General features: G+C 37.2%; 1 protein-coding gene across 1 annotated transcript; it reads right to left on the reverse strand.

Annotated features, from left to right (window-relative positions):
* Positions 1 to 636: 636 nt before the first annotated feature.
* Positions 637 to 21130, reverse strand: LOC103971694 (CLIP-associated protein). The gene is made up of 21 exons (XM_009385780.3): positions 20604 to 21130; positions 19805 to 19960; positions 19627 to 19689; positions 17608 to 17676; positions 17278 to 17443; positions 15939 to 16100; positions 13622 to 13719; positions 11578 to 11652; positions 11434 to 11502; positions 11253 to 11338; positions 11052 to 11169; positions 10588 to 10686; positions 10156 to 10513; positions 8217 to 9982; positions 7970 to 8071; positions 6515 to 6619; positions 6352 to 6426; positions 6207 to 6275; positions 6027 to 6095; positions 3825 to 3926; positions 637 to 1105 (listed from the first exon to the last, which is right to left on the reverse strand). Exons 1-21 carry the CDS (start codon positions 20934 to 20936, stop codon positions 953 to 955), a joined length of 4293 nt encoding a protein of 1430 aa, XP_009384055.2. The 5' UTR covers positions 20937 to 21130; the 3' UTR covers positions 637 to 952.
* Positions 21131 to 21504: the final 374 nt, after the last annotated feature.

Here is a 21504-nt window from a genome sequence, read left to right on the forward strand (position 1 = left end):
ACCACAGGAAAGCGGTTACCGTATCCGACTAATCCAATTCCAACGGAGGGAGCGACTGCGGTTAATCAGCTCTAACAGTTAAAAACAGTTATGAGCTGTTACAGGAATCTTGGGACCCCCTCGCCTCGCATACAACAGGCTCTTCCACTCTGTCGGTTTATTTAGCTCTACCTAATCAATCCCCTCTAAAAAGGCTCTTCCACTCTATCGGTTTATTTAGCTCTACCTAATCAATCCCCTCTAAAACACATACTCTGAACCTTTCTTTCTTTTTGCAGACTTTAGCATCGGAGAAGGATCGTTCTCTTCTTGCAGAATTTTCTGACATCTCTGATTGTATCGGAAATGAACACGACCATTCAATCCTAAGCCCCTGAGCCTTACGATGCGCATGCCGGACTACTCTTCCAACCAATTAGCATTCTTTGCAATTTAAATAGTTGCATTATCTGATCCGAGCTTAAACAAAATGGGCAGGAGGCACAGTACAGTAACAAGCCACCGGAATTGCTCTGCGAGTAGCCGTAGCTTCTACCGAACACACACACTGACTTAACAATAAGCAGGGCGAAACCATGAAGAATCACAGCTTTTGCATTGCCACTGTAGAATACCATCAAAATGCAAGGGGAAAACTTCAAAAGGGAAAATTCATAACACAGACTGCTCAAAACATACTTGTCATGTTAGATAACACCATTACCCTGTAATCACTGAGCAATGAACAATACAGGATCGACGGAAGCTCCGGTTACATGCTTCTGTACAGCATGATAAATAAACTCACCCATCTCCAACAAAGCCCCGTCCCGGAAACCATCAATCAGGAAAGAAAAAAAAAAGAAAAGAAAAAAACAACAGCACATACAATGTCCGATACCAAGGGACAATGGTTACACTATACAAATACACAACCTCGCCTCACCAAAAACAAACAATACACAGAAGACATTTAATGATCGATCGGAGCACCGGACCTTGCCTGTGAAATTCGGTTTGCATAGATAGTCACTAGCCTAAGTTGCGTGCTACTCAGACCCTCCAAATGTGGTAAGAATGACTTCCCAAGCATGATATAAATTTCCACCAAACAGAAAACAACAGTCTGAAAAATTAGAAACAACAAAAGAAGACTTGTGTCAGACAAATATTAACGAAGGGTCTAAGACATCACATAGAATGCACAAGTACATACATATCCATGATAAACAACCAAATAACAGACTTATCTCCTATGAACTTGAATCTCACTGTACCTCCCATGAAAAGTGGAAAATCAGTCAATGGTGTCTTCCAGAACATAATGAAAGCAAGTCTGTCAAGAATAGCTTTGCCAGGAAAATTGTTACAAGAAAAAGGGACACTCATCGATTCTCAACTTTCTCGAGGGATAATCCTGTTGTTTCTGACTTTACTCCAAGCAGAAATGGGAATCATGGGCCTCCTATATCTTCAATACTATGTATATTTCTTTTTCTCAAACATGCTTCAAAAGCAGTTTCCCTTTCCCCTTTATTTCTTCTTCCTTCTTTATTTAAGATATACACATTTGGTCTTTGGCCGAGAAATTGAAAACCAAGACCGCTAAGACAAAAAAAAGAGCCATTATCTCAAAACACCTTGCATATATTTACATGATGAATGTTGGACTGTTTAGCTCTAGAGGAAGAGAGATTCGAAGGACTTGATTTTGTGCACCAATTATGATGATCAAATCAACAGATCTGCCAAAATCATTTCCCTTTTCCTCTTATTTCAAAAGAATTATAAGAAATGTCAATATGTTAGAAGCTGTTTCCTAATCAACCACGTTTAGGAGAAATCAATAAAAGAAACAGCATGACTGAACAATGCACTTTGAAAACTTGTTTAAGACTCATGTCGCAGTTGATTGAGGGACAACAAAACTAAAAGAACGAATGTAAACAAAATGCAAAATGGTGCTCGAAGAATGAAAGACGAAATGAGAGAGAAAAGAAAAGGACCATTAGAAAGGAATGAGAGGTGAGGAGGGAGGGAGAGACAAAAGGTTAGGACAAGGCCACTGTGTTGGAGTCGGTTACTGATGCCATAGAAGTTCTGTCAGACCTTAAGAAGACTGGAGATCAGATTGTGGCACAATTGCCATGGTTCTAAATTGGTCACTAATGCGGGGCATCTCCCCTAAGCAATCACCCCCAATTACATTAACAGATAGGGTTGCAGCAGCCCAGGGCAGCAGGAGATAATGAAGATAGAAAAGATATTGGAACGGAAATGGAGGTGGTTAAAATTTTGGAGGAATGAAGGTGGAGAGGAACAAAGGGATGATGAGATGGAGAGGGAGTGGAGGTGGAAGGATGTGGATAAAGAGGGGGAATGAAGAGTTGATGGCGGAATTTAATAGAGGACAAACTAGGATAAGGGAACTGAGAGGACAATTAGGTTTCTCCTCTATCTCATCTTACTTTTATTTGGATAAAAGTCAACAACATAGAACAATTGTATTAGGATATTCTAATTGTCAGCTCGAAGAAACTCTGATCTGTGAATAAATAATGAATCACATCTTTAGATTAAATTGCACCATTTACCAAATTGCAAGATCAGAGAATACATCCATATCTCTTAAATTGATTTGCTATTGAGCCAAAGAAGATCAGATCCTACACATTAACAGCTCTACCCATGCCACATTTGATAAGGGCCACAGTTTGGCACTCCTTAATTCTATTCAAAACCGTTGCACAAAATGTTCTTAGAAAAACACAAACAACAAACCATGCTTCTCCGACCTTAGAATGCAGGTAGTTCAATGGTATAGATTAATTTCAAAAAACCAAATCTAGCAAACTTATCATTTATCTATCAGTTCTTTTAGAAAGATTTTTGAATTTTTAATACTCGTAAAGCGTGTGCCTATGAACTCATTATCCAACATAATTATATATGTTTTTAGGCCTGTCACACTGTTGGTATAGACAAATATACAGACCTATTACCTCATGCTCATCTTTGGGTACTAACATTCTATTGTTTTGTACAAGTTTCTATTTTCATTGTCATGCTCTGTTCCACTCTAAACCCCATCAAACACAAGAAACAAAACAATGCCAGCTAGAATAAGATAACTGAATAGAGAACGACGCAAGCTAGAACACATGGAAAGGACAATAATAAAAAGAGAAAAAGATGTTTAAGTGAAAGAAAACAAAGGAGGTGATTAGCCTTAGGACACTTATAGTTGTTCAATGAAATTTTCTTGTGATCCTCTCAAATCTCACCTTGTAGGACCTGTCAGCACAAGAGATTGACTTGATGGTTCACTAAGCAATCTAAAAAACAATTATGTACTTGACATACCCAGTAACTTTAATGGACATACATAAAATGCAAATTACAACTATTGCTACCATTGTGAAAAAGAACCAGGCTAATGTGATGGCCACTAATCATGTCAATACTTTAACCAGATAGATACCTTGTTCTTGTGGAATTACTAGGGAATCTAGATGCACGATAGAAATTGACAAAATGTTCATAATAACGGGTAATATTCCTCGAGATATACCAGCTTCATTCATGCAGATCATCTGATTTTGACTATTAGCACTACTTAAGTAAAGATGCTAATTTTTGTTATCCGGGCAAAAGTTCCAACTTGAAATGTTTCCCACATACATGTGTTTTCTATGTATGTATCACCATTTATGAGTTGCATTTCTTTTAAAAACTTGATAACACATCCATTGAAAAGGCAAAAAGAACATCATGACAAGGATCAGATGGGAAAAAAATAAAGATACATGTCTTGTCTATGCTGTACAGAGAATGAGAAATCATACCTTCCTCACATCTGGACTCTGGTTTTTGAATGCATTAAACAACGCCGGCAAAAAGGAAGGCAAATGTTTCATCAAATCTTCATGTGGAAGTCGACCAACAAGCTGGAGGAGAACTAACAGGAGTCATATTCTTAACATAGTCAATTGCAGTACACATATCAAAGGATTCCAAAATATTTTTACAATATTTATCATCAAAGATCAGCAGATGAGCATGAAACAATATGTTCCCCACTTCAGATTTAGGTTAGAGTAAGTCAGATGGGTAGATTGGAAGTGCTCTTTATATATGGATTAGATTTTCTACTGGAATGTTTTTAAAAATATTCATCATACTAGTACTCTATCTCCAAAAGTCAATAAAGGTCTTTTGTTCTCTTTTCAAACAAGAACGTTTCATGATAGCTCCATAATTCTCATGAAGATAAATTTCACTAAATTTTGCTTCTGCAATAACTAGATCATGGTCCAAAGTTTGATAATTAAATTATTCATCAGTTTCAACTTTTCAAAAAGAAGCTATGAAGAGAAACTGACAAATTGAAACAAGCTGTGACTTTTGAACCCGAACTTCCCGTTTTTTATCAATTCCCAAGGAAAAGACCCTCAACCACAAGAATCCAGCAAGTACATTTTACATAACTAAAAGGAAAGCAGATTCCAGTCAACATAACAATAAAAGCAATCTGACATGAAGGTGATGATTCTCATACAAAGCATCTACCAACATGAGGCAAACCCACACAATCCAAATGTGACAAGACCAATTAAAACACAATGGACCAGGATGGTGACAAATTCCATTTCTATGACAGCAGAAACAATAGATTCACCAACAATTTCAGGAATATTATTCTAGCAACGGATTGAAAGCACATTAAATTCTCAAAAGAAAAAAAAAAAGAAATCTGGGTCTGAGACAATAGCAAGAAGCCAATAGAAACCCATCAACATGTTTCCAGGATGAACATAAATAAACGATGATGCACATTAAATTCTAAAACACAACATCTCTAGACGATAGCCAGAAGCCAAAAGAAACCCATCAACATGTTTGCAGGATGAACATAAGTAAAAAAGCAAGCACCTATACAATACAAACAATATATTAGGCAAATTTACAAGCAATTATGAGACCACCAAAAGCAATTAAAAAACCTCTAAATTTCCAGTCAACAATGCAATTTTCACTTAAGGGTCATTTAAGAGATAAGAAGATAAAATCTTAAAAGCAAACAGTACCCAGTAACATATTTACCAACTTTCTTCCTCCTAGTCATCAAAGTCTTCCAATACTCGGTGTTACAATGAGAACCAGCTATAACAGCTGATCCGACCAGAAACTCTCAAAACTGGACCTGCCTGGTACAATTCATGCATACAAACCATACAAAACTGGCTGATCCGGCCAGGTTTGAATTAGGGGCCTGAACTAGCCAGGTGGACACCAACTGCATCAGTTCTACACTTGGAAAAGGAACATATCACTCATATTTGAGTATGTCTTTGACGCCCAATTTATGACATCATTCTGTTTGGTGACATCCCTCTCTGCTTATGCCCCATCTATGACATCCACCAGCCATCACCATCACCCACTAGGACCACTTGGACCAGACATCACCCAAGAAGCTAGAATGGGGGAGAGTTCTGAAAGTTGATAAAGATTAAAGAAGAGAAATAAGGAAAGAATTAATTGCTGATTCCAAACTTGATGCTCCAGATTGGCGCATGTCTGGGGCGCATCACCGCTTGGGCCCATGTTGCTAAATAAAATGATTAGGAGAGGAGAAAAGAAAGAAAAAGAAAAATAAGTGAGAAAAGATGATATAAGAAAACAGAAAGCAGACAAAGATTATGTGATATAAAAATAAGAAGATATGTATATATATGTTACTTTTTTCTATATTATACATTACACTAATTATTTCTGTATTTTCTATTACAAATAACGTCGGAGAGTCGTTGGGTCAGTACCAATAACACTGTTCAAATTACATGGAACAATTAAATTTTCTTGCTACCATTGTCCTGCCAGTGAGAGTCCCATTCTAATACAAGGTGACATAAAAAGGAAATAAAAAAAATAAAAGGTATCATGCCTTAGATTATTGTGAGAAAACAGATAATCTGACTTGAGAAAAGCTTAAAAGCACTTAGCAAACATGAAAAAAGGATAGGAGAAAAATAAGAAAGAAATACCTTGGTTAAACAGTTGATACAAATGACAAGTGTCTTTTCATCATCACTGATCAACAAAGGTACAATGACCTGCAATTACCAAACATAAAAAAGGATGGATATCAATCTAAACGTTCAACTCCCTGATTAATTTATAAATATCAATGTCTAACCAACAATTTAACTCAAACATTCACATACACTAAGGAATTGGAATGGATCAAATTGTGATAAGATTATATTCAAGCATTGGTTTGCTTCACTTGAAACCTGCAAATTTGAAATAAAAATAAAAAACTAAAGAAAGGTAAGCACAAATAGCATCTAAAGAACAGAAGTCTGGTACCTTCACAACCACGTCTTTTGTCACATGAAGCAATTTTTCAGTAACAATTTCGATAGAATCTTCCATCTCACTTTTCTGTAATTAGAAAACATTAAGAAAGAAAATAAACTTAAAACTTAAAGACTGTCTACTGATAAGAATGCAGGAAGAGCAAATGGGAGACCTGATTGTTAAGCATCCTAACAACCAAAGAAAGAGCAAGCTCCCGTACTGAAGAATCAGAATCATCCAACACCTCAAGCACAGCTGTTAAGATCTGATTGAAATACTGCAGGAACATCGAATGTCACTACTCACTAGAGCTTGCATATGCATAACATAAGCATATCATAGCTTACTAGTGTAAAAAGAAATACAATGATTTATCATACAAAATCACAAAAACAGAAATGCACACCTCATATCCTAATAAGTTGAATTTTACATAAAGAACAATCATTGTCGAACTATGTTACATAGTGACTATGTTTCAAGTTTATCTACATTAACATTCCTCTTAATCAAGGATGCCACAATCTTAACAGCAGTAGGCCACCTTGTAAAGGATGAAATACATTTGGGGGACCACATTGGTGATTGTCAATAAGCATCAACAGTAACCACTTTGTCTATATTTACATATGGAATCCTTCACCAAAAAGTACCTCTATCTCTCTCTCTCTCTCTCTTCTAAGAAAAGTAAGTGAATGGAAAGGGTCAAATGACTTTTTTTTTTTCAAATTGTATTATGCTCTCCGATCCTTAACCATATGAATTTTTACAATTGTTGTCAATCTTCTTATCCAGCCGATGTTATTGAATCTATCTGAGATGTGATTATGAATTTCATAAGACTCTTTCCCGCATAATCTGAAACAAATGTTGCTACCATTTAGCATATGTTGTTGTGCATATCCATGTGACCAAGCCAAAACTCCTTGAGCTTCAGCCTTGGTACCAATATCATGGTTAAGAAGTTATTGCAAAGAGAAAGTAAACGTTTTTAAATTTCAATCAGGCTCTCTTCAATCAATGTCACCCCTTTCTTCCTTCCTCTTCTCCCTGACACCACCTCTCCTCTTCTCCTTTCAGAACTTTTCCCTCTTCCTTCCTGGTGACTCGGAGAGGATATACATGTGACACAAGAAAGAAGAGAAGACATGGAAAAAAAAAACATATGCTATGAGAATTATTCTAGTTTTGGTTTTTTTCCTCCCTTGTTATCTTTCTCTCCCCTTTATTCCTATTTTTTCCTTCCTAAAAGCCACCTCCATCATCAAATTGAAGTCTCAGTCCTATGGTCAATACTGATGTACCATATGCTTCTTCAGCCAGCTGAAACCTTTACAGACGAGTTTTGTACTACTTGCCATTACCTCCTTATTGACACTAAAATTGTACCTCCATTTACAATAACAAAATTTCATCACATTAAATGCCAAAACTAAAGATTTTCAGCTTCATGACTACATTGCTGCTAGCCTTTTATTCTTTTCTCATAATGATCTGATCCTTAAACATTCAACCACCCGAAAAAGAATGAGTAATAATTGCTAAATTAATTTGTGTCATGTCCAGGCAGAAGTTAATAGAAGATCATGAGTCAAGGTTTATAAGAATAAAGAACAAGGATCATTACCTTGGTCCAGACAGAGGTATCATTTTTCAATGAAACTTCAACCAGCTGTTGTAGTGCATCTTGTTTCTCTGAACTTGAGTTCACATCATTAATATTGCAAATCTACAATAACAAGTTGTAAAAACAATATAAAACTAAGGCATGTAAAGCACTACCTTACAAAAACTGGTTCTGATAGCTTTAAGAATATTTAAATAATGCATAATATGAAAAGATATTTTTATGAACTAAAGCATCTTTTACATACCTGATGAAGAAGTTGGGGAATACTAGGCCCACTGTCTCCTGGGAGAATGGCATTTGCAGAACTAAGCTTCTCATTATTGAACTCAGAACTTATACTGATTTCACCACCATGATTCATATCAGCAGCCTTATGTCCATCAGAACTAACCAGTCTATTGATATCTAGACGTGGAGTCAACACAGAACTCTCATGCTCAATAGTCATCTCTGTTTTCTGTAAGCAATTATTAACTGACCCAGTACCTTGTGATAAAGGGTCAGAACCGTAGTCATCAATATTCTCGAATGGGTGACGAGACTCATCAGTAGCTGCTTTACCAATGGAAACATCAAGTTGTGTCAATTCATGAGTTAAACTCCACTTCTTCTCTCCTTCATCGTCAACTGAACCGGCTGAATAACGACCAAAATGGTGACTTTTCTTCGATGCACCAACATAACCTTCCTCGGAAGAAGTTCCAACAACATCCGATTGGTCATAAAATGGTTTTGACCTTTGACGTTCTTTCTTATTCTGCAAAAAGTTCATAAGATCAACCTCTATACGAGGCGTATACTGCTTAAGTGCCCGTCTTAATGAGTTCTGCTCTTCAACAGAAAGACTGAGAATAAAATTTAAGACTGCTGTTGGATCAAAATGGGAGTAAACTGATATGATGCCAGATATGGATGCTTCCTTCAGCCTTACATTTTTATCATTTACCAAAGGTGCTAACTTAGCAAGCCATAGCTTAAGAAATCCGTTGTTACTATAGCCATCAGCATTTATTGTATGTTTATTAAAGGAATTATTTGCAAATTGAATAACAGCCAACTTTGCTTTAGGAGATCTCTGCTCATCCAAAGATCTAAGAAGTGCTGGAAGAAGAGAATCAATATTGTATGTCTTACCAACTATCTCCAGTGTTGCTGAACATGGTTGCCTTACCAGTTCCTTTGGATCAATTAATCTAGAAAAGACATGTGGCAATGTTCTTTCCAGGTAACTCTCAAAAGGCTTTCTGCATGATGGAATAATTTCTGCAAGAGTGGAAAAAGCTGCCTGTGCAACTTTATGGTGAGGATCATCCAAGTATCGGAAAAACAATTTCATAACCTTCTCAAAATTCTGCGTAATCTCCAAAATACCCTTTGGCCCCTGCTGCAACAAACTCCAGAGATAATTAAATGCGGAAACCCTAGCTACCCAGTCTGAACTAGGGCTTAGTCCCTCAGTGAGTGCATCACTTAGTGATGCTGGACCATCGATATAGCTAGACATTTCACTTGCTGGGATTTGACTATCATCAAAACTACTTCTGCTACTTGCAAGAGTCCTTCCTGTCACCTGCTTCCTTAAAAGAGGTCGCTGAAAGTTAGGAATGTAACTATTCTGTGAATCCCTATAGCCAGAATCCTTATAAGGTGTCTCCAGATATTGTCTATCAGTATGGATACTCGGAAGCCGTCTACTTAACCTGAGATCAACATTGTCTTCACTGCCACTTATTTCTTGCAATCGTTCAGAAGATCTTTTCATGTAAGACAATGACAAAGATGACAGGGTATCAGATGTTACATGACTGAGGTGAGACAATTTCAAAGGGTCTCTGGATTGTTGGACCTGAGAACTCAGGACCTCAGACATATTAGAGCCACCATTCCTGTTGCTGCCTTTCGTAATGTTTGCAACAATTGAGTCAGCCAATACTGAGCTCTGTGCAGAGAAAAGATCCGGAGAAGAAACACTAGGAACCAGCGGATCACGAGTGGATGGAGCATCAACTCCTGCACTAGGAGCAAAATGAGGTAAAATACTTTTCGCTCTTGCAGGCTTGCTAAGCATAGCATACTGCATTAAGAGTGCAACTGGCCATTATTGACAGAAGCAAACTGTAACAGTTAATAAAATAATTAAAGTCAACACGGAGAAAGATACAATTTAGCATCTCAGGGGATACCTAGATCCAAGCTGGTAGAGCGTGCACTTGTGAAGTTATGCTTCTCAGATATGCTCACACCTTTCAATAAACTTTCAATAGCAGACACCTTCTGTTTGCTTGCATGAAGCACACTCTCAAGGCTTCTTTCTGAACTTTTGCCAAGTGTCTTGGATTGTGAAAGGAGGCTAGCCGAGGAAAGAGATGTCCCTGTGGAAATAGTTGCACTCTTGTCCATTGCAACAATAGCAGAGGTACCATATCCAACTACGTTTGCGCTACTGGCTTGAGAGGGAGCACGAGAAAACTGTACTCCCCTTTCACGGAGAGAAGGAGAAGCATATCTTTTATGCATACCTCCATCCTCTTCATTTATTATCTGCAAATATTTTCATCTTATCACAATCAGGAAGACCAAAATAAGGTTCCTTAAACCAAATGAAAACTTCATACCCTCTGTATGACAGGATCAAATGATAAAAACAGTCGCCGGGAACGATCTGGCCAAGTTTTTGTGAACATCCGATAGCAAGTACGAGCAGTTGAACGCACCTAGCGGTGTGCAATATTTAAATGAAGTTATGATGTTACATCAACAGTGCAAGAGATAAATAGAAAGCAATATTTTCTAGTGTAGCAACACAGTAAGATGTGCTCATTGTTGCAAACTAGATGTGGCCAACTTGAGTGTAAGTTTTTAATTTCATGAACCTAGTTCAAAGTTTGTCCCTATAAAACACTATAAATCTAACTTGGGACATCATTGTGTTAGGCTTAAATTATAGAGCAAAAGAAATTTCAGAATGGGTCCTCAATGCATGTGAATAGGATGGGATAAGTTTCCTGCATAGGCATTCAGCTAATGATTATGTTTACCACATAGAAAAAAGAAAAGAACATCGATTACAATCACCAACCTCACTCATTGCATCTGCTACACAACACTTGATCAGGTCTTCATAAAGATCTGCTGACCGCTGTATTTCAGGAGCATCAGCCCAGTACTCCAGTATTAGAAGTGCATATTCACAACACCTGTTATAGCCAATAGGATTATAGGAAGTGACGAAAAACAGTTTGAAACAGAGACAGATTGTATTAAGATTGAGCACTCTCACCTAGCACGAAGAACTGCACTCTTGTCATTCTTTGCAACATCAGCTATCCGAGGGAGCACACGAGCAACTTTGCAGTTACGCAACATCTGAACAGTGACAAGTTAGCCGGAAAAAGAATAGTATATTTCTATTTTAGACCAACCATCTGTTTAAACTGAAAGTTTCTGATCTCATACAATACCGTTTTAATACAATTATCTGCAGATTCCGCAATCACAAGAACAGTGATCACAACAAGCTTCAAAAGCACCTGAAGAAAATTCACTAAAATATTGTTATTTATTCATAACAATAAGCCAAAATCTTATCATACAACGGGTGTTACCGGAATGAGCATATCAGCACAAGCTTCAAAGTCGCCCATCAGTTCCTTTGATAGTAAGTTTAACAGATGACAGGCCTACAGCAGAAAAGCGCAATCAGAAAATAATGAACATACAGTCCAAGATAACTTCTCAATGCCGACTTGTAATGCAGGGAAACCAGAAGTTTCAGTTAATCAGGAACATTTGGTGCTTAAACACAACAATTATCATAAAGTAGAAATATACCACATACCCATGCAACCTTTGACATTCTACCTAACCATGTTCAGAAGGAATAACATTTACAATACCACATGTAACCAAGAATATGCAAAAATGTGAAACAAATGGCCAATTAAGCAAAAGTGTAAACCTGCAGCAAGAGCATGTTGATTAGAATGCAGATATCATACTGTCAAGTGAAATATGTGCCCCTGCCGATGTGAATGCCACTCATCATGTCAAATCTCACGTGATAATGACAGGTTCAACAAACTAGATGCTTTTTTTTCAGCCCGCCTAATGAATAAGGCAGCTTTCAAATCACACTAGATGTGATATAAGGGTATAACACATGAAGTAGGTAAATACATGAGCATTTGGAAGAGATGATACAAACAGCAAGATTCACTAGTTTGCTTAACAAATAATTCTTAGATGTCATATCAAATGAACAATTTGACACCATAGAAAAATCAAACATCTTAGATAAGCAAAAGATAAATATAATACTCTTTTAAGAACTCATTAAAGGATGTTAATCTACAAAGGCCTTAGTTTACCTCAAAGAAGAATATAATATGAGCTAATCATATCTGAACCAAGCTGTACTATAGTGGTCATTGAAAAGGCCTGGATAGCAATAGCATAAAGCTTAAATATAAATGTGACCCTCAATACCACACCAAGGCTGCTCCACTCTAATAGCCAGGCATAAGGGTTTTAATCAGGAAAAGAGCTTTTCAAATGGGCAATTCTTGTTAGTCAATGACTTAGCAGGAGCATGTGTTTTTGGCTACTCAATCATTAGAACCAAGGTTTCAACACCACCTGTTACGGTACGGTATGGGTAGTATTTACTGTCCAGATGGGTTATCGGTAAACGGACAAGTGTAAACCAGATGGTATACCCAGTAACGGAGCTGTACTAGATGTACAGGTCCTTTACCTGCCCAGTACAGGGCAGTACAGGTTCTGTACTGAGTAATTTACTTTTCTGTTTTTTCAGCCCATTTTGGGCCCTTTTTTAGACTCGATGCTGGCATTCGGACGCTCAGTAACTGGTATGGAACTGGTACATACCAGTCCAAGCCCTGACCAATACAATACCAATACACAAAATTGAATCTTAGTTAAAACTTAGAACCAAGGTTCGTAATTTCGTACCGTACCGGAGTTTCAACGTTAGCTCGGCTCGGTACGATATTGTATACCGAGCGGTATACCGTTCTCAGTATACCGAACGGTATACCGCTCGGTATATATATATTCGACAATGTCGCCTCTCTCTTCTCCTAGGCGGGGCGACATCGTCTCGTGTGTGTGCGTGCGTGTATATATATATATATATATATATATATATATATATATATATATATATATATATAAAAGGCGACGTCGCATCGCCTCGACGACACAGCGTTGCCTTTTCCTTCTCCCACGCAGGGCGACGTCGCCTCGTATATATATATATATATATATATATATATATATATATATATATATATATATATATATCGTTCCATCCGGTAACGAACGGTCCGTGTACCGGTACGTACCGCCCATACCGGACGGTATTATTCGAAATTACATACCTTGCTTAGAACTATAATATAAGACACCAATACTTATCCACAACTATGGAATGAATTACAAAGAAACTATTACAACAAGTGGTAGTAAACAATTTTAACCCTCAAATTGTCTATCCGAATCATTATATCACACAGCATCCTCTCTCCCCAAAAAAGCAAAAGCAAAAGCAAAAACAAAAGATCTTATTAACTGTATATAGTTCACCTTACCATAACATATAATAGTCTACAAGATTCAGGCAAAATGTACCTGTTTCACAATGCTAGAACGTCGATCCAATAGCTGAGTACTGAGAGGAGCACCCAGTTGCTTTAGGAGTGCAAGAAATGATGGATAATCTGTAGCACCTGATAAAATAAATTTAATGTTGATGAGAAAAAATCAAAAGAATAACAATTTGCAAAGCATCTATTTTTCAAGAAATAACATGGAAAACCTCGATGAATCATGAAAAATAAACATCATGAAATATATGCAATACACAATAAGAAGTCTTAAAAAAACCATTCAAGACCAATTAAATCCAGAACATATGTAGACAAGAGTTTCCAAGGCAAAACAAGAAAAAAAGAGACAAATGCATTGCCTATTATTAAGCCAAGGCATAATTAGAGCGCATTGACATGAACATAATATTTTGCTCATTGGTGGCTTCAGTTAAGCATAATTTAGGCACAGCATATTGTATAAAAACAAATCAAATGAGCTGGTTAATTGGTCACATTTTCTTCATGAAATGGGTTGGATTGGTATTATTTTGGGTGCAAAATCTATTCTGAAGAGACTCTCAGAAAGAAAGGCAAAGAGTACAATTCTATAGTAGGCAAAATTCTTACTTAACAATAAGCAAGAAATCTAGACAAGGTTTTACTATAATGACTCTTTTGTCATCTCTTCACACCAAGTTGCATAGAACATCACGACACTCACAAGCCAACATGGCAATAGTCATATAGCTAGAATAGGTTTTTTAAAGATAAAATGTAATACCCCGATTAGTCCCATACTGGAAGTGGGCAAGATTAAGATTGAATTATAAGGATCTGATGAGTATACTACTATCAATTTGAACTTAAGTATTTTGACTAGTGGTTTAGGTCAAACGAAGTTGATAGACTCCGTTAGCATATCGAGCCTAGGTCATGACATTTGGTATCAAAGCCGATCTAGTATTTGGGCACAGTAAGAGGGCTCGAATAGGAAAAAACTACCCGTGGATGGAGTCAGAGGACATATCACGACGTGGAGCCATCACTGGGCTACGCATCACATGCACCATGCTAGAATTTAATCTAGGCTATTTTGGGCCTTGACGAGAACGTCAAGCCTTTGAGTGAGGGAAAATTATAACAACCCATCATTCCCACATCAGAAGTGGGCAAGATTAAGATTGGCTTAAAAGGATCTAATGAGTGTACTATTATCAACTTTAGCTTAAACATTTTTACCATGATACACAAACAAGATATAAGAAAAAGGAAATATAAAATACATAAAACTTGCCTAATATTTGGTGAATGGGGGGAGAATAAACATAGACGTGCTCAATATATAACAATCATATGTTCTACACAACCATGCTAAAAGGGAACAACGCAAATAACAAATATAACAAGTAATACAGAATTTTGCACAAAACCACTTGCATTATGTGTTACTTACAGATGGGCCCATCCTATATCCAAGTTATATCCCAGCCCAAGAATTATCTCAAATATTAAAATTAGAAAAAAGAATTCAACAATACAAAGCTGTGAATAATAAGAGGACAATTTTAAAGATACTAAAATTTAACCATCTATCACCAAAATACTGTTCCCTTAGTAATTATATCTTCTCTATTTCATTGTTGGCTCATTCTTTTCCTGCCCAGATCTATATAATGAATACATCTCATATTTCTTGAGTTGATTAATTTGTTGTTTTGCAATTAGATCTTCAGTTGTTCCTAATCCAGTCATTTAATATTTTAAAAGCTTAGATTTACGTGGTTAAACATATTAAGGTTATGACAGTTGTCTTTCATAAGTAACTATTGGTTTGACTAATGATATTGTATTTACAACAAGAAAAATCAATCCTAACCCATGACCAAAGGTCCCTTCAAGATTCATACACCTGGAGACTTCTTTGTGATAAAACAGTTGCATGTCATCATAGGCTTGTCAAAGAAATACTGCAGGATTACTTTCCATGTTTATGTAGTCAAATGCCAAAAAGAAAAAGAATATCAAGGAAAAGTCATAATCCATGTTTCATCAGTCAAACCATCAAAATAGCTAAAGAGAATTTTGCTATGAGAAGGCACACGATCAAAATTTGGTGAAAAATACAATGTTAGCAGATAAATACTAACATGATGCCTATGCTATGCAAAATTTGGTTATAAAAAAATGAAAATAAAAAATCTCAAATTGGTCAAATAACTGCAAGAAAGCTAACCAGCAACTACTATCATATTCAGTAGAGAATAGGCACCCCCAGTAACAACTCAGAAAGGAATCTTAAAGTATAATAGCATAGATATAATTGCACGATAAATGGAAACAATAAAGTGCACTTAAACCTCCATAGACCAGGCTTTCAACTCTTTGCATGGCAGCAATGCGAAGCGACCAATCTTTCTCTGGCACTAGTGTAGATGCAATCTTTTCCATTTCTCTCATCAGTTCCTTCTCGGAGTACACTTTGATAGGGGCCACAGGCTTTTCAGTAGCATCAATATCACCTACATTTCACTTAAAATTGAACCACAAGAGACCACAGCAAGGAAATAATACAAAATCATAAAAGCAGAAAATAAAGCTAATTATCACATTATATACAAGCCAATCAAATAGGGGCCTGACCAAGAAAATCTAGATGAAGTTCATCAATTTTGAAAGGAAGTATTAATGGAGTTCATTTAATTAACCTGTGTTTGACATGATCATATGATCCCTATGGCAAATATAGAGACCATATCTGAAAACACATTGAATGTGTACCCTTTCAGGTAATAAACTAGATTCTCTGCCAAAATTCTTTAGTTTGTACTATTAAGTGTTTATTTTCTGCTTCCAGACAATTTTATAACATACCCGGACATTCCAGGGTTACCTGAAGTTCTCTACTCTACAATATCAAGCAGAGAAATAGCATGATTCGTAAACCCAAAGGGTGTAACAAGTTTCAACTGTATTTATATCATCCTTACGATAGACCAATCAATTGCATGTTCCTACTTTGTTCTACCTGACTGAATATCTGTGTACATTCACTACACTATATAAGAAGTGATACATGCAAGGAAAACCATTTTGCATATCGAAACTATGCAGGTTGATAAGGAAAATTGAGTACATCATTGGCATGCTTCAGCAAATGCCCTGATGACATAGGTGTGCCAATTGAGGAAAAAACAAAAAAAAACAGAAAAACAAAGGAAGGAATGAAGAATGATAGAGAGAAAAAAAATCAAAAAAGGAATATTCATGTCAATTACCAACACCAATCCTCATCTCTAACAGTGGCAGGTGCTTGTGCATATTTGATTGCATACCACCACTTGGCTGCCAACTCTTAAGAGTAGACAACCTCAGGCAGTCAAAGATTTCAAAGAATGAACTTAAGACTTGGCTAGAAGACAAAAAGAATCTGTTATGTAAATCAAAAAGGGAAAACAAGAAAAGAAATACTGCAACATATGGCATTTACGTAATACAACCTGTCTAGTACAGCATGGCTGCATCATACTTGCATCTACAGTAATGTCCAAATGAAAATTAGGGACATGACAACTAAAAATTTTGCAAAGCGACATTTAAACCAGAAATGTAATGTCCATCTCTTTCAGTATAAAGTGTGTCAAAATGATTTCAACATTCCAACTCAATGGATGTTCTCTGGTGAACAGCAACACTTACCACTCGAAAATGAGGTTTCTCTAGGAGCCATCTTGGTCTTTGGACTGCTCTTCTTATGGTTTGCAGAAGATGGTCTGGTTTCAGCTGATACATAAGAAATTCCAACTCCATCAGATGGCTGAACTTTCGGTTCTATTTTTTCTAACCTGGCATTGATTTCTTTAAGCTGCACAGTTGATAATTGTTTCAAGTAAAATCAGCCATCTCTCAGAATGGAGGCTTCTCACAAGCTAAGAACTTAGACTTGATTGTAAATAGCCATACATCCAGAAAACTTAATTCTGATGTAAGAAACTGAATTTAGCATGTTCCAAAACCTTGAACACTCACCATGGAAGAAGGAAGATGGTGACGGTGCAACTCCTCACGAAATTGAGGTCCACCTTGTGCATACATCTCCTACAAAAAAAAAGAAGAAACTAATCTTAACTAAACTGTCAATATTATAGTCATATATGTCACGCTTGTCATACATATTTTAATTTATGCATTTAGCTAATTTTGCTAATTTTAAGCATCCAAGATCAAGTTTTGTGTCCACACATAAAGAATTAACTTCACATTTCTGATCAGGAATTTAAAATACCATATTTATCCAGTGCCGATGATCAGGCATACATGGTATATTTTTAGAACAATAATTGAAAATAGTCAATATGTCAGTGCTAAAGCTGCATTTGGCATATTGCATTAATCTTGATGTGATGTACTGATCAGTTTGAACCCTTGTCTCTAGTAATATCTCACTGTTCATGCCTACATTTGATATAGGTCTTGCTGCAGTCAGAATGTGTCAATAATTGTTCATGGAATGCTGGGCCTTGATGTAGAAGAAAAATGCTGGTTCAGCTTAAGTCCTCCTTTGAATGCCCAAGTGCCAATCTGTCACATCCAATTTAACCAATTCAAGGCAGCATTTGTTTTTGGAGTATTGTCATAAGCATATTTGATTTTTTATAGTTGAATTCAGCTAATAAATTTGTAATTTATAATAACTGCAAGGATAGTAATATGGTAAGTACGATGTTTACAAATAAGATACCGGGGACATGAATCTCATAAGAAAAGAGAGCATTCATCATAAGTTTTCTTTTTCCTTGCTATTTTAGATTTCTGAATTGATTAGAACGTGAATCTAAAAGGTCTACAAAGTGATATCTGCTAGGCCAAGAAAATTAAATAGGTATTGATGACTGACTTGACAAAATGTTGGCATTTTTTTTCTTATCACTTGTTTTTTTTCTCTTTCCCATCTCTATTTCTCTTCTGAAGTCCATGCTAATCTTCCTTCTTAGCTACCACTTAGTAAAGTAGTATATCCCTTCTCGTCTCCTATTTATTGAGCCCTCTACAAGTAGTGTTTTCTCCTAATAGCATGCACCTCTTGTTGTTTCACTTACTAACTTCAATTACACTCAGAATGATGTTTTTCCATTGAAAGAAATGTTCCACCAAACTCATCAACATCTGTGGAGGATGGATATTGTTCCATACATAAGATATTTTATGCATATCACAACAAAAATATTTAAATACACAATATCATACAAGAGAATCCATAAGATTTGTTTTAAATGGTAGAATCATGACAACTAATAATCTCTACAGTATAATCATCACAAAAAAGCTAACTATACAAAATGATGCTTTAGACCACAAGGAAAGAAATATTAGATCATCATCTTAATTTCATTATCCATAACTTTATGCTCAACACAAACAACATCTGACAATATACTAAAATCATACATCCAATAAGTTCCTCCAATAACTACATTTAAGTATCTAAAGGGTGTTCGATAATTCCATAATCATTTAAAACTGTACTTCTGATGAGCATCCAATGAAACATCAATATCTTCCATGTCTCTAATATGAGTGCAAAAACTTTTTGAAGCATTTTTTTTCTCACAGACAATAAATCATAGAGGTTTATCAGAATATTCAAATGGGTATACATGGAAAGATATGGCTGAAAGAAATCATTTGGGCAGTCTGAAACATTAAAAAAATTAATGAGCACATTGAGAGATGGTCACTCCTCATCATCCATTCATTTAAAGATTATGGCAATTAGGAGTAGCGCATAGTTAATTTTTTAAAAATATTGTGCACTACATTCAAATAGGTAACATCTTAAGTATTATAATCTATCCCTTCTAATCTTAATCACATTTATGTTATGATGAAAAAAACACTATGCTGACTAGATATCAAAAGTTGCCCATACTACATGGCATATCCAACTTCATATTAAAGGTGTCAAAAGTCAGACACTACTTTGCTCAGATCATTTTAAACACCAGATGATGCAGAAGTTGAAAAAGCATTTAAAAACAACATGCTGACCTCAATACATAAAGTAGCAGCTTCCCTAACACTCTGATTAGAGTCAGTCAACAACTGCAAAACCTGCAAACAAAGGGGAAAACACTTTGTGGGACATAGATAAATACATCATGAAGTTCCATATGAACGTGCATGTGACAACAAAACAAGCCTTTCAAAATCAAAAAGCTACACGTACAGGAGGAAGAATAACTCGCTGAAGAGGGAGTTCGGTTGAAGCAAAAAGTCCAATAGCTGTCATTACTGTGCGTGCAAATTCTTCCCTCACTCTCCAACTTCTATGTGTCCAAGCATAACTACCAGCTCTTTCGACGATGATGGTCGGGGAGGATACCTAACTTACATATGAACATCAGATTGTTAGTCGATATCCTATACAGGAAATTGCAGGCAGAATCACACACAGTGTTGGCGTGGTTGAATAGACAAACTTATTCTTATCAAGATCAAAATCAGTTAAAACAAGCAGGACAGAAAATATGGCATATTAAACTAAAGAATCTGAGAAGGAAACTCAGGTGGTTAGTCATAAAAAAAAAATCAGTGATTGACAACAACAAGAACAGATAAAGAACCTTTAAACTTCGATGGTTGACCGAGCTCTCATAAGAGGCATCATGGAAAGGCTGTCACCGCGAAGTCAGAAACCCTAAATCGTCATCATCATTTATTAATACAATATGAAACCTAAGACAGACCACGAAATTCCATTTATCGTGTCCCAAGAAGACGAATATAAATCCAGCCTATTCGAGTTCGTATATCTGGACCAGTTAAGAAAATGCATTTTCTGATATTTCAACGGAGAGTCAACAGATCCAATAGTGCATTTTATAGATATATCTAACCCTTGAAACAATAAAACTAAACGAGACTGTTCCCATTTGTTTTCTTTTGTTGCACTTAAGAACTAAACGAATCAAGAAAATTCCAATTTCAGAACAGAGAAAGATAAATAAATTGCAAAGAACCCCAACCTCCATGAGAGTGATCAGAAGCTGCCTCGCCGCGTCCCGCACAGGCTGCTTCCCGTCCCCCAGCCTCTCGACGACGGCCGGCACGAGGCCGTTGAAGTGGAGCTTGAGGTGCTCCCCGGAGAGCACGGCCGCGGCGGACAGCGCCTGGAGCGCCCCCTGGGAGACCCGGAAGTTGCTGTCCTTGAGCAGATCCATGCATGCGTCGACGAGGGCGGTGACCTCCGCAGTGGAGAGGCTCTTGGTGGTGGCCTCCAGGACCTGGTGGAGCCGCTCCACCCCGGCCATCCGCTCCTTCGTGTCCTTGGCCCGCGCCATCTCCAATGCCTCCTCCATCGGACCCCCGGCGAGAGGACCGCCGATCTCGAACAATAAGGCCAAGAATTAGGGTTCCGCCCCCCGGGAGACAGTAAGAACTATCGGATCTGGTGGAATTTGGGGCCAAACTTCTCCCGAGGATCGACAGATCGAGAGAGAGACAAAGAAAGAGAGAGAGAGAAGCAAGCCAGTAAAAGGGCAAGCTGGAGAGCGAGAAAGAGCCGAGATCGGTTTCCATCCCACTTTATATGCCACTATACATCACGAGATTCACCGTGTTGCCACCAGCTTTAATCCTCTCCTCCCATGTTTCTTCGTGTCGAGAACGTTCGCTCGAAGACCGTCGATCCTACCTCGAGATGCATCCAACGGTTCGCGTACGAGATCCATGCGACCGCAGTAAGACCACGAACCTGACTGCATTACCACTATCCATCATAAGATTCACCATATTGCCACCGATCGCCGTTCTCGCCACGAGCGAGGGCCGTCGATCCTCGATCCGGAAGCATCCGACGGCAGATACCTCAGTCGAGTACAAGCTCGGTGCGACCGCGATAAGACCACGAAGCGACCGAGTCGGAAG

Source organism: Musa acuminata, chromosome BXJ1-11 (assembly GCF_036884655.1).
Source record: "Musa acuminata AAA Group cultivar baxijiao chromosome BXJ1-11, Cavendish_Baxijiao_AAA, whole genome shotgun sequence".
NCBI classification, from domain to species: domain Eukaryota; kingdom Viridiplantae; phylum Streptophyta; class Magnoliopsida; order Zingiberales; family Musaceae; genus Musa; species Musa acuminata.

Coding starts and splice junctions, on each gene's coding strand:
- LOC103971694 (XM_009385780.3), bottom strand. CDS start 20,936: ATGGAGGAGGCATTGGAGATGGCGCGGGCCAAGGACACGAAGGAGCGG. Junction 16,101..17,277: donor AGAAACCTCATTTTCGAGTG/GTAAGTGTTGCT, acceptor AGTGAAATGTAG/GTGATATTGATGCTACTGAA. Junction 10,514..10,587: donor TTGATCCTGTCATACAGAGG/GTATGAAGTTTT, acceptor AAATATTTGCAG/ATAATAAATGAAGAGGATGG.